Below are 13,731 nucleotides of genomic sequence, written 5' to 3' on the forward strand. Positions count from 1 at the left end.
TGTATGTGTATAATAATTTCATATAGCATGTCTAAAACTTTTGGTGTTTTTAGGAATAAATGAGATATTTTGAGAAGAGAATCCAAGAGAATTAGCAGCCAAAGGCCTATCAGTTGGGTGTTGTCGAATCACCCTATCAGTTCCGGGTTATTACTTACAGACCCACCCCGAGGGTCAGATCAGAAGATTCAGAACCGAGTCCTGGTGTTTTTCAATCATTCGGGACTCCAACTCATTGACAGCACTACTAGGGATCAAGTAATCAAAATCAAGAAGCATATTGATGTCTAGTATCCATTAATCGAGCAAAATCTGAAGAATCCATGACACTTTTAATATAAAAATTTGTTTTTAAAGAGAATTTGTAGATAGATTTGATGTCTAAGCCAAAATGCATATGCACATCCCAATTTAATATCAGCATATACTTCATTAATAGTAAAGCCTTCTCATACAGGAAAACCTTAAGCATTATACCACTTTCGCAATTCTTTTCCTCCCTACGGGAAATAAAATAAAAGAAAAAGTAAGAAACAATTGCAATGACAGTCATCTGAAGGAGAATATAAGCTATAATTGGAATTCTCAAAGATGATTATTATCTTATCTAATGAATTACAAGTGCTCAATCATTCATAACCAAAGAAGGGACCAGGGACTGAATTCTAACAGCCTCTCAAATTCTCAACAATCAGAAGAATGAAAACCTTGTCCCATTACTTGCCGCAAATAAGTTGTACTCTTCAACAGTTGTCTCTTTCTTGGTGCAAGTATGATCATCCATAGCAGGATCTGCTGGTGAGTTTGGAGAAAAATTCCCAACCATTCCCTCTTTCATGGACACTGGATTCAACTCATATCCAGTGGCCACTGCTATTGGCCCACCGAAATGGAACAATGAAAAGTTTTTATTGTCATTATTCAATTTAGAGGTCACAGTGCACCGATCTTCCTTGTGTAACAGGGTCTGTGATGGATTCTGGCCACTTGGAGATGTGGTCTCAAGAGGACGTTCATTTACCACTTTGTCAGCCACATTAATGGCTTCTTGTGATCCAACTAGTTTTGCATTATTGTTCTGCTCTTTTGAAATGGCATTATTAGCTCTGTTAACAGGCTGATAGACTGGAAACTGGCCCACATTAAGCACTGGAGTTCTTAAATGGTGTAGACCACTGTATTGCATGCAGAAGTGTGAGGGCTGGTTTGCTGATAAACCATACCCTAGATGGCTAGTAAAAAGGTAGCCATTGGGCTGGGGGAATGGCATTAGCCCGTTAGCAGGAGCAGATTGCCAAGAAGCTGGATTTTGATGGTAGTACCCTATAGTTGAAGGTGCTGGAAACACTGGCAAATGTACGCTTTGATTAGGCATTGGTGGAAGCACAGTGTGCTGCTGAGAACCCATATCAACTGTCACTCTACCATTTTCAGAAGTATGGGAACATTTTATTGGTGGTTCCCGTGGAAAATTGCTTCCTATGGCACAGCTTGCCACTGGGAACCCAGAAACTGTCCCACTTGTAAAAGATCCCCCTCCATTTATGCTCTGCTGGTCATCTGCTCCAACATCCTGGCAACTATGAAAACCATTGCCACCACAAGTTGAAGCATCTCTCCCTTCGGAATGTTGGCTGGCATCCTCTGAATCTGATATTGACAATGATTCTACATTTTGAGTGCTTGAAGAGGCTGTGCTGCTGTCCCCTTCACTAAGACATGAAGAAAAGTTATCTGAACTGGAAGTGCTACTCATAGTAGGATCAGAAGCACCATTCCTAGAAAAAGAAGCAATGGAAGGACATAATTCAGCTTCCTCATCAGCAGCATCCTTTGAGCAGTAAGGGGCCTTTGATCCCAAACCAAATCTGTTCTGGCAGCCCTCTATACTTGGGCTGGAATTTCTTGATTCCTTCCTTTTTCTATCCTTGTGGCACTGGTCTTTATCCGAATCATCAACATTTCCTGAATTTCCAGAAAGTTGATGAAGATACAGCTCATCTGTTGATTTGAGAAGATTATCAGGCTGCTGCAATCCAATCTCATCTCCATTACATCTACTGCCTTCACATCCATCAACCCTAAAAGTAGACGACTTCAAGGTCACATCAGAGTCTGAATTGCTTCGGGGATACTTTTTCCGTGCTTCCAATGGCTCCCATACTTTCTTGATATGGAACAAATCTCGACTTGGAGGAATGTTGCCTGACATGACCTTGCTTTTTGGATTTCCACAACTATCAGACATGTAAGATCCATAATTATACTTGTTGCGAAAGAATGGCCTAGGCATATCTGATGCAGATTCTGACTTGCACACAAATTTGCTTTCCTGACAGGATCTGATAACAGAAATATGATGACTGTCCTTCGACCGGTAATCACCATGTTGGTTACAGCTGATGGAATGGAAGTCATACCTATCACGTGCCTTGTTGAAACAGTGAGACTTTTCCCCCAGCCTAGGGCCAGAATTTCTGGTGTTCAACTTGGTAGTATTGCCTCTTTGCCTGATAACTCCATTAATGCACTTGGAAGGCTTTTCTGTATATGTACCACGAAATTTTCGCTCAGATTCATCAAAAAGAATTCTGCTGTCATAGACAACTGCAGATCGGTGCTTCTCACACCACTTGGAAGCCAGGTCAGTTTGAAATTCTTTCCTGAACCTCAGTTTCCTGCGAGAAGATTTTGAATGCTCAATTGTAAATGAACCATTCCCATCCTTGGCACAGAGGTCCCCCTCGGCAACATTGTGTGTGTGTTTTGCACTATCATTTTTCAGGTTAGGCCCATTAGAAATGGCAGACCCATTTGAGGGTTGTTCATCTTGAGCATCTGGAGGAGGCATGCCTAGCATATCATCTCCAGTTTCACTAACTGCATCCACTGCATCCTCTGAAATGATAGTTTTGTTTGGTTCGGCATCAACACTTGGGGATGAATCTTTAATGGAAGCCTCAGGAACAGTGGGAATTTGCTTTGTTTCATCACCTTTCTTTTCTCTATCCCTTTCTTTTCCTTTTAGCCTCTCTTTTCTCCTCAACTTTTTCTCTCGTTCTTTTGTTCTTCTCCTCTCCTTGCGCTCTTCTTCCTCACGTTTTTCTTTCTCTTCTTCCTCAAGCAACTTGATCTGTAGAAAGATATGGACAGTAGTCAATGATATCTCTCAGAAAATTAGTAATTAAGCTTACTTTTTATTGAATGGATGAAAACAGGAAGAAAATTTATTCCTAAATTACTAGCAAAGTATTAGTAAGTACCTGCTTTTCTAAAGTGATGATTTCTTTGCACGCAACATGAACACGTTCCTCCAGCAATTTTAGTGTCAGGCAAACAAATATACTATGTGCATTTTGACGAGCTGTTCCCTCCCTGAAAGCCTTTTCAACCTGAATAAGCACCATCCATAGTTACAGAACGTGCCAGATTTGGATGTTTGAAAAATGGAAGCCAGTAAAAAGGCAAATAAAATTATTCTTTGCAAATTAAAAATGAGAGGATCCCAGTGCATGAGGCTCCCACCAAATTGGTTATATTTCTTTCTTGATGTGAAGAAGACACATCATGGAAACATGCATCGTAGTGCACTAACTGAGGTGGAAATTTTCTAAGATTCAACTTTGGCCACAAGTATTAACAAGCAAATAAAGAAGAGAAATTGGAAGAGGAAGTAAGAATAACTTCTATTATAGCTGCTACCTATGGTAGAAATAGAAAAAGAATTCTTTATTCAGCCCTTAGTAGAGAGAAGACAATAGAATAGAATAGAATAGAATAGGTTGTATTTTCTACAAGACCTGTTGGTCCAAGATAGAAGAGGAAGTAAGAATAACTTCTATTATAGCTGCTGGCTATGGTAGAAAACTAGAAATACAAAAAGAATTTCTTTATTCAGCCCATACTCCATAGTAGGGAGAAAACAGTAGAGTAGAATAGGTTGTATTTTCTACAAGACCTGTTGATCCAAAATAGCAACTCAACTCCTACTTGTATTCAGACTTCAAGAGTAGAAACTTCTTCAAGCATGGACATTATAACTCTCTAGTTCTACTAAATATATGAAGCCAAGAATTACTATAATTAGTAATTGTGAAATTTACTATAAACATCAATCACAACTCAACAGAATTACCATAAATGCCAATGAGGTCCCCTAGTCAACCTACTGACAAGGGATGATTGTAAAGATTTTACATAAAGCGTAAGGACTGGCCAGAACAATTGTAATGTGTTTTCTTTTTGTACGAGAGGCAGCAGCCCATGCCTCTCTAAGGGATGATTGTAAAGATTTTGCATAAAGTCTCTTAATAAAACTCAAATTATTCATTAAAAAAAAAAAACTGTTTTAAGGAATTTTCCTTATAGCCAAAGTGGTATTCACCTATCACATAATGGCTCCGTCTAGTGGAGAAAATAAATCCATGATGGTTATGAACCTAGAATTTATGGATGTCCAAATGACTCAAGTCAAGTTAAATGGTGCAAACTATGTTGCATGGGCCAAATCTGTATAGATATTTCTTATTGCTAAGGAGTTGAAATATGTTAAGGACCCAAAGCCAGAGAGTGGGTCTCCCCGGTATGAAGACTGGGTACAAGAGAATGCCCAAATTAGCAAATTATGACCTTGCTTTGGTGCAGCATGGAAACCTATATTAGTTTTAATCTCGTGTTATGGACACTGCCAAGGAAATTTTGGGATCATGTGAAGCAACTCTATTGAGGCTAGGACAATGTGACCAGAATTTACCGGCTATACCAAGATTACTTTCTTCTCCAACTGACAAGATTGTTTAAGAGTACTATTCATCCCTGAAGAACCCAAGGAATGAACTTAATGTATATTAGCCACTTTCTATTGCTTTTGAAGATCCAACAACAAGAACAAGAACAAGAACACTTGGATGTTTGGGTATAGTTATATTCCTACTTTGCCAAAAGTATTCTCTAGGATTAGGGAAGTCTCAGATCCACAAGTTGATAGTACTCCTATTTGAGAAGTCAGCTTTGACTACATCTAGAAGCAGTAGAATCATAGAGGTGTATGTAGTAGGGGTATTGGTATTAGAGGTGGTGATCATGGAACCCGAGTAGACCTGTTCATGAGACGGGTAGCTCAATGGGCCAGTCCGGCCCGGCCCATTCTTTGTTGGGCTTGGACATGATTTTAGTCCCATGGGGTCAGGCTTCGGCCCAAAACACTAGGCCCGACTTTTTTCAAGTTGGGATTTAGTCCTTCTCAAAAAAGCTTGGCTTGATAATAATATATAATAAAAAATATATTAATAATATACAACATATTTTTTTCTTTGTTCCTCTTCTCAATTCCCAATCCATAGTGGCTTTCAATATTTTTGGGTTCTAAGGCCATTTAATATAAATAAACCAGTTCTATTGTTAAGTAAAAAAATCTTCTTGTCCAAACCCAGTTTCTAGGCCTGGGGTTCGGGCTTTATACGAGGGTCGAGCTCTGGCTCAAGATCTAGGCCTGATGGTTGGGTTGGGCATGAGCTTGGCCTAAGCACATTCTGTTAATAAAGAGGCAAAGCCTATCCTGACTCATGAACAGGTCTAAACCCGAGATAGACATGGAAGTGCCAGAGGTAGAGGTATTGATGGGCGTGGCTCAGTGCGCAAATAAAGTCACCATGGACAAGAGGGCCACATAGTGAACTATTATTGTTACGATTTTCATGGTCCACCACCCACGTGGGCTAATAATGTTCTATTAGAGAGGATCCTATCCATGGAACTACAAGTGATGATGTGTCTGCTTCTGGTGCTGGAAAAGGAGGAGTTGATAGTGACAGCTGAACCACTGTAGTTGAAGTAGCAGAGAAGAGGAGAAGAAGAAGAGATGCTGAAAATGTCGAACTGTCCTAGCCAGTCGACCAGTTCTTTATTTATAGATGAATATAGTACAAGGTACAAGAAATTACTGGGATGCCCCTGATTAGTGATGGGACACCCAGATGACTTAAATCATTAAACAGGATTAGGCCCATTAACATAAGCCCAGTTACAAGATAAGTTAAACATAAGAATGGGCTAATAAGAACTCTTATCAGCCGAACATCACTCTAACATTCTAACACTCCCCCTCAAGCTAAGCATAGATATCAATCATGTTTAGCTTGCCAAGTATGTCCCTGAACTTCGTTGATGCCAGCCCTTTAGTTAATACATCTGCAATCTGCATCTCTGATGGAGTATAAGGCACACAGAGTTCTCCTGAAATAATTCTCTCTCTGACAAAGTGTCGATCAATTTCAATATGTTTTGTCCTGTCATGCTGCACAGGATTGTTGGCAATGTTGATAGCAGCTTTATTATCACAATACAGCTTGAGAGGACCCTCTGTCTTGATACCAAGCTCATTAAGGAGAGTCCTGAGCCATAAGAGTTCAGCAACCCCGTGTGCCATAGCCCGGTATTCTGCTTCTGCACTTGATCTAGCCACAACATTCTGCTTCTTACTACGCCATGTGACTAGGTTTCCTCCCAAGAATGTACAGTATCCTGAGGTTGATTTTCTGTCTCCAACAGACCCAGCCCAATCAGCATCAGTGTAGGCTTCAATTTCAAGTCTGCTGTTTTTTCTGAATAAAATTCCTTTCCCTGGGCAAGTCTTCAAGGATCTGAGGATTCTTTCCACTGCTCTCATATGAGGGGTCTTTGGTGAGTGCATGAATTGACTGACAACATGCACTGCATAGGCAATGTCTGGCCGAGTAAGGGATAAGTATATCAGTTTTCCTACCAACTTTTGGTACCTTTCCTTATCACAGTATTCTTCACCCATTGATTCTTGTAATCCATGGCTTGGTTCTATTGGAGTGTCTGCTGGCCTACACCCCATCATGCCTGTTTCCTCTAGGAGATCTAGCACATACTTTCTTTGACATATGTAGATTCCTTCTCTTGATCTAGCAACTTCAATTCCAAGAAAGTATCTCAGATTTCCCAGGTCTTTGATCTCAAACTCTGAAGCTAAGAACTCCTTCAGCCTCTTCATCTCTCTCACATCATTTCCAGTAATCACCATATCATCCACATACACAATGAGTGCTGTAAGTTTGTCATCCTGTCTCCTTGTAAACAATGTATGATCTGCACTGCTCTGAGTGTACCCTACTTTCTTCATGGCCAAACAAAGTCTCTCAAACCATGCCCGGGGAGATTGCTTCAAACCATATAATGCTTTCCTTAGTTTACATACCTTCTTTCCAACATCATATCCAGGTGGGGGTTCCATGAATACCTCTTCATGAAGATCACCATTTAGGAAGGCATTCTTCACATCCAGCTGATGAAGTTCCCAAGAAAATTTTGCTGCTAGTGACAGTAGAACCCTGATTGTGTTGAGCTTTGCTACTGGGGCAAAGGTTTCCTTGTAGTCAATTCCTTCCTTTTGTGTAAACCCCTTTGCCACGAGTCTGGCCTTGTACCTCTCAACTGACCCATCTTCCCTGTGCTTTACTGTGAATACCCACTTGCACCCAACAGTGCCTTTCCCTTCTGGCAGGTCCACCAATTCCCATGTCCTTGCTTTCATTAGGGCTTTCATCTCCTCATTCATGGCTTCTTTCCACCTTGGATCAGATGCCGCCTCTGAATACCTGGAAGGGACACATACAGAGGAAAGAGCAGACACAAAGGAACGATAGGCAGGGGATAAGTGTGAGTAAAAAACATAATCGGCTATGGGATGCCGAGTGGTACAAGAACGAACAGGTTTACGGAGAGCAATAGGAAGATCCAAATCTGAATTGAGTGAATCAGAATTACCTTGGATTGCAGAGACAGATTGATCTGAGTTCAACTGGTTGCAATCATGAGGTTGAGGGGCCTTCTTCCTTCTACTGTATGTAAGTATCTCTTTCTCTTGTTTACTGGAACCTTCAGAAGTATCAGCCGAATCTGGAGAAGCAACTGGCACAGTGGAAGTCTCACTAGGTTGACCCGGAATGTTATAGCTAGTAGTAGTGGAAGGTGCTGAAATGGGAACAAAAAGGAAGGGAGAATGAGAATCCTCTTCCAACCCACTACTCTCCCCCTGAAGAGGATTCTGTGAAGACTCGAAATAGGGTTGAAACTCAAAAAAGACTACATCCCTGGTGACATATTTTTTCTTGGAGACAGGATCATAACACTTATACCCCTTCTGCGTAGGAGAGTACCCCAAAAATATTCCCTTTGTAGCCTTAGGATCCAGCTTGGTCTTCTTTGGATCTTTCACATGTATGAAGCATGTACAACCAAAAACCCGCGGGAGAAGAGGAAATTCTGGAAGAGTGGGACACAAAACAGAGAAAGGGGTCTTCATACCCAGTACCTTAGATGGCATCCGATTTATCAGGTATGATGCAGTGAGAACAGCTTGAGACCAATATTGCTTGGGCACATTGTGCTGGAAAAGAAGGGCTCGAGCTGTCTCCAATAGATGTCTGTTCTTGCGCTCAGCGACCCCATTTTGCTGAGGGGTGTAAGCACACGATGATTGATGTAACATGCCTGCATCTTCCATGAATGAGTTCAGGGATCTTTCAAAGTATTCAGCTGCATTGTCTGAACGGAATTGCTTGATCTTTTTATCAAATTGTGTTTCAACCATCTTGCAAAACATCATAGTTATCCGGGGAACTTCTTCACGTCCTTTCAATAGATAAATCCAAGTGCACCGAGAATAATGGTCAATAAAACTGATGAAGTAACGGAAGCCATCAATGGAAACAATGGGTGAAGGACCCCAAACATCAGAATGAACCAAGTCAAAAGGGGCTTGAATTTCATTACTAGAAATTGGATACATTGATCTACATTGTTTTGACATTTGACACACATCACAAATTAAACTTTGACTCGAAATGCCCTTACATAATTCGGGAAACAACATTGCTAAGGAAGAAAAGGACAAATGACCTAGCCTAGCATGCCACAAGTGCAGCCTAGCTATTGACTCCACACTCTCCGGACTAGTAGTAGAAGCTTGCATGGCTGAGCTGACATCTTCATCAAAGTAGTAGAGGCCCCCATACTCATGACCACTCCCAATCGTTCTCCTCGTCAATCTGTCCTGGAAGACACAATGAGAAGGAAAGAAAGTTATACTGCAGTTCAAGTTTTTTGTAAGCTTTGAAACAGACAACAGATTTGAGGTAAGACTAGGAACATGTAGGACTGATTTAAGAGAGAGATCCTTGCTTAGGTCAACCACCCCCTTTCCAGAGATGGTGGAGAGGGACCCATCAGCTACTCTCATCTTATCCTGGCCAGACAACAAATGATATGTGGAGAATAAGGAGGACATATGTGTCATATGGTCAGTGGCTCCGGAATCAATCACCCAAGAGGTAGAATTAATGGAACTAGATGCACTAAATGCAGAGGCTGTACCTGATTTGGCAAGAGAGGTGGAAGCTAAAGAATTGTTCTTCAGACGGGCTAATGCCCGACTGAGAATCTCTACCTCACTAGCTGTGAAGCCCAAAGTACTTGGTCCAGAGGAGTCGGCAGCCTGCCTTGCGGTGGAAGATGACACTGTCTGAATACTCTGTGAGTTGTCACTACTGTTGTTGGTGGCAAGATTCCCACTTGCTGTGTGGCCCTTCTGTTGCCTTTTGTCCTTTCTCAGAGCAGCTGGCTTCAGATGAGGGTACAGGACCCAACATTTCTCCTTTGTGTGTTTCTCACCACCACAATGTGTACACTTGAGGGACTTCTTGTCTGAAAATCTATTCCCCTTAGTGGAGACTAAGGCTGAATGCTCTCCAGGTTGTTCTGTTGATTGTGTCTGGGAGTCAACTTGCATCTCCTTTCTCCTTACTTCTTCATTCCTCACCAGGTAGTAGACATGGTGAAGCTCAGGTAATTCATCTCTCCCTAGAATCTGTGACCTTATACCTTCATATACAGGGTCAAGACCCGCCAGAAACTTGAAGGCTCTGCCCTCCTCAATCTGCTTATCATGCCTCCCCTTATCATTAGCATTTTCCCAATCCAAAATCAAATGGTGGTCAAGCTCTTCCCAGAGGCCTTCCAGTGTTGCAAAGTAGGTTGCCACAGACATGTCTCCTTGCCTTAGGGCTGCAATGTCTTGGTTCAGCCTGTAGATTCTAGCATTGTTCTTTTTCTGGCCATATGTCTTAGATACTTTCTCCCAAATTTTAGCAGCTGTGGGGAAGTGATGAACAGTTCTGGCCACCCTAGGAGTCATAGAGGCCAGCAACCAAGACATGACTGTGGCATTTTCCTTACGCCACACGGTGTATTCAGGACTGCCAATTTCTGGTTGTTTCTTGTCTCCATCCAAATAGCCAGTGAGGTCACGAGAGGTAATAAACAGTCTTGCTGAGACAGACCACTCTCTAAAGTTATATTCATCCAATAGCACACTTGTAATCTGCAAGCTATGCAGATTAGGGTTCTCCAGGTTTGAAGACCTTATAAGAGGTCTGTTATCTTTAGAAGAAACTTCACTGGATAGTGATGACATCCTGACTTCGGTCAAGGAGTTGTTTACAGTACTGTTGGTGGTTCTGGTTAGGGCTGGCCGAAGTAGTCACAGAGTTCACAGTGCTGATAGCACGCAGGATAGGCTTCACTTGGACTAAACCAGTTCGGGTACAGCAGCAAGAAAAAAAATTCTGTAACTGAACCAGTTCACAGAGCTGGAGTAGGGCTGGTAACCGACCTGGAAATGATCAGTAACTGAAGTCGCCACAGTCTTGTAAAGGTTTTTTCTGAACCAGTTCTGATGCAGGTTCTGTTACAGCAGCTAAAAGTGTTCTGGGCTAGTAACCGACCTGTGCTATGTAGACTCCACTTTGCACTTCGAGTACTGCTACTGTAAAGGGAGTTTCCCTCCTTACAGACAACACTAGGACTGCTGAAATCAGTCCTCAACTAGGTCTGTCCTATACAGACCTCTTCTTAGCAGCCGAATAGCTGCTAACTACTAGAAACTAGTAGGACTCCAGCTTCAGGGTCTTACCTCCCTTGCGCCCTACAACCAAGGGAAACCCTAGGTCGAACCTTGTGTTGTTCTCCTGCAACCCTAGGGTTTCACAGCAGCAACCCAGATACAAAAAAGGTGAACTACAGCAAGAAAGATGAGATGGCGTCAGCAGTAACCAGGAAAGTGCTCAATGCTCTGATACCATGACAGCTGAACCACTGTAGTTGAAGTAGCAGAGAAGAGGAGAAGAAGAAGAGATGCTGAAAATGTCGAACTGTCCTAGCCAGTCGACCAGTTCTTTATTTATAGATGAATATAGTACAAGGTACAAGAAATTACTGGGATGCCCCTGATTAGTGATGGGACACCCAGATGACTTAAATCATTAAACAGGATTAGGCCCATTAACATAAGCCCAGTTACAAGATAAGTTAAACATAAGAATGGGCTAATAAGAACTCTTATCAGCCGAACATCACTCTAACATTCTAACAGATAGATCAGTTGTGAAGAAGTATGAAAAACCTTGTCTGTTTTCTCCTTCCAGTAACACCACCACCAATACATATGTAGCCAATCTATATTTTCTAACAGCAGCAAAAGCATTTCAGTTTTTTTTTCTGTTATCTATTTTGCGATTGGATAAGCATTTGTTTAGGAGTCTTTGTTCTCTAATTTATTTATTTAACTATTCAATTAGGAATGCTACCAACTTGTTCTTTGTGTGTAGATAAAGTGTATTCATTAAGGGCATATAAAGACTCTGGTACTAATGATGGAATTAATACTCTCTTAACAATGCGCCGCCCCCATTAGAAAATGTAGAAAACCCCTTACACCTTGCCAACCTGAATTTATCAATTGCATTGGAATCTCTTCCAAAACTGGTGGGAGATAGGCCCAAGTCAAAGAAGCACCTGGAGAGACTTCGAGGATCTCAATCTAACACCTTGCTAGATTGTTATTATTACTAATTCAAACACCTTGGTTTTATTTTGGGGCTGATTAGTAGCACTTTAGACTTAATATCTTAGGTTTGGATTTGAATAAGGACTATTTTGGAAATTTATTGTCTTGTCAGAGTCAAGTATAGTTTTGTTGTTAGAAGATTTTAAGATAGAAGGTCAAGTCTAGATTAGGAGTTTCATTCTTAGGTTTAGATCAAATTATGTCAAAAGTTATACACCTACTATTATAAACGGTTTTTAATAAATGTATTGCAGGCATTTACAGATATTGTTTGCCTGGTATGAAGCCATACCAAAGGAGCAACTCCTTCAGTTGTAGCTGACTAGCTGTTGATGCCTGGAGTAAATATTGGTGATTATTCCAATGGTTTATCTTCTTATTTCCTCGTGTTTCTTCTCCCTTTATTTGAAATTTGATAGTTTTGATTTTCTACATTACATAGTTCAACCAACCCCTTCTCTGTATGTGAAGTTTATATGGCACTCTAGAACAGCAGAACCCTTGGCCAACCCCTTTTACACTCACTCCAGCTTTGGAACTTTCTTCCCTTCATTTACACTAATCAACAATATCGATTTTCCTAGATAAAATCCAACAAACTCTGATTATAGCACAGTCCCCTTCCTAATTGACCCAAGCAACAGACTTAGGAACCCCATAAGCTTCAGTCCAGTTTATCTCTGCAGTGTACTGATCCTCCCTAAAGATTCTGCAATCACAATTAAACCTCTTAGAGGAAGATCCTCATTGATTATAAGATTTCCAGCAATGATACATTCCCATTGTTGTAAGGCTAGCAATGCTATATCGAGCAGAGTGTTACGCAGTAAAGAAACATGTCCAAAAAGTGAGTGTGGAAGAAATGTGTATATTGAGATGGATGAGTGGAAAAAATAAAAAGGATAGGGTCAGAAATGAAGTTATTCAAAAGAACCTAGGAGTAGTTTCCATAGATGATAAAATGAGAGAAAGTAGACTTAGATGGTTCAGTCATGTGCATAGAAGATCACCTAAAAGCATCCATAAGGTAATCAGTTACAACTTACAAGTTGAAGGCGCTAAAAGGGCTACGGGTAGACCAAAAAGGACATGGATCAAAGTAGTAACAAATGATTTAAGTACTCATAATTTAACAACGGATATGCCACAAAACAGAACAGAACGGCCAAACAGGATCCATGTAGCCGAACCCATATAAATGGGATAAGGCTTAGATGATGATGATCCATCCCACTGTTTCCATGGTTTGACACAACAGAAACCAGTTTTCATTTGATTGACAAGCAAAATACCTTCAATGGAAGGTTGAAATCTTAACTCTAACCTTTGTGCATGATTTTCCACACGCTTATTTAAAGCTTGCTTGGTAGTGGAATATCCAGAACCAATAAAAAAAAAGAATCTATCACTAATTGAACACATGGTGTTATGACCCTACAAGTAGAAACTTGTATTTTGCTTGCAATTACTGTTTGCATAGATGCTTTTTTTGTATCACAGTCACAACCTGCCTGATATTATGACAGATATGTTTAGATGTAGCACTTCTTTTCTAAGTGCAAACAGTTGTATAGAAATGATATAAAATTTACTTTATGATCAAGAAACAGAACAATCATGGCCAAGTATAAGAATTATCAGTAGATATATCATGCCTGTTCTTTGAAAATAACAGTTGCAGCATCAAGAAGAAATTCTCTAGCAAGTTCAGGACTCTTTGCATGCTTTTGGGGACGGGAGTTTTCTCCATCCAGCTCATTTCCATCCTTGTCCATGGAATCATCATCCTGCATGTACAGACG

General features: G+C 40.8%; 1 protein-coding gene across 3 annotated transcripts in view; it reads right to left on the minus strand.

Moving 5' to 3' along the window:
* Nucleotides 1–398: 398 nt before the first annotated feature.
* Nucleotides 399–13,731, minus strand: part of LOC104597588 (uncharacterized) — a 28,720-nt gene continuing 15,387 nt past the window's right edge. For all 3 annotated transcript variants that reach the window (XM_088891400.1, XM_010259216.3, XM_088891401.1), the window contains 3 exons: nt 13,585–13,716; nt 3,264–3,392; nt 399–3,133 (listed from right to left, as the gene is read on the minus strand). In XM_088891400.1, coding sequence (XP_088747526.1) covers nt 692–3,133; nt 3,264–3,392; nt 13,585–13,716 — 2,703 coding nt within the window. In that variant the 3' untranslated portion in view covers nt 399–691. The remainder of the gene's footprint in view (nt 3,134–3,263; nt 3,393–13,584; nt 13,717–13,731) is intronic.

The sequence above is a fragment of the Nelumbo nucifera genome, chromosome 7 (genome assembly GCF_055504915.1).
Source record: "Nelumbo nucifera cultivar China Antique chromosome 7, China Antique-T2T, whole genome shotgun sequence".
In the NCBI taxonomy this organism is placed as follows: domain Eukaryota; kingdom Viridiplantae; phylum Streptophyta; class Magnoliopsida; order Proteales; family Nelumbonaceae; genus Nelumbo; species Nelumbo nucifera.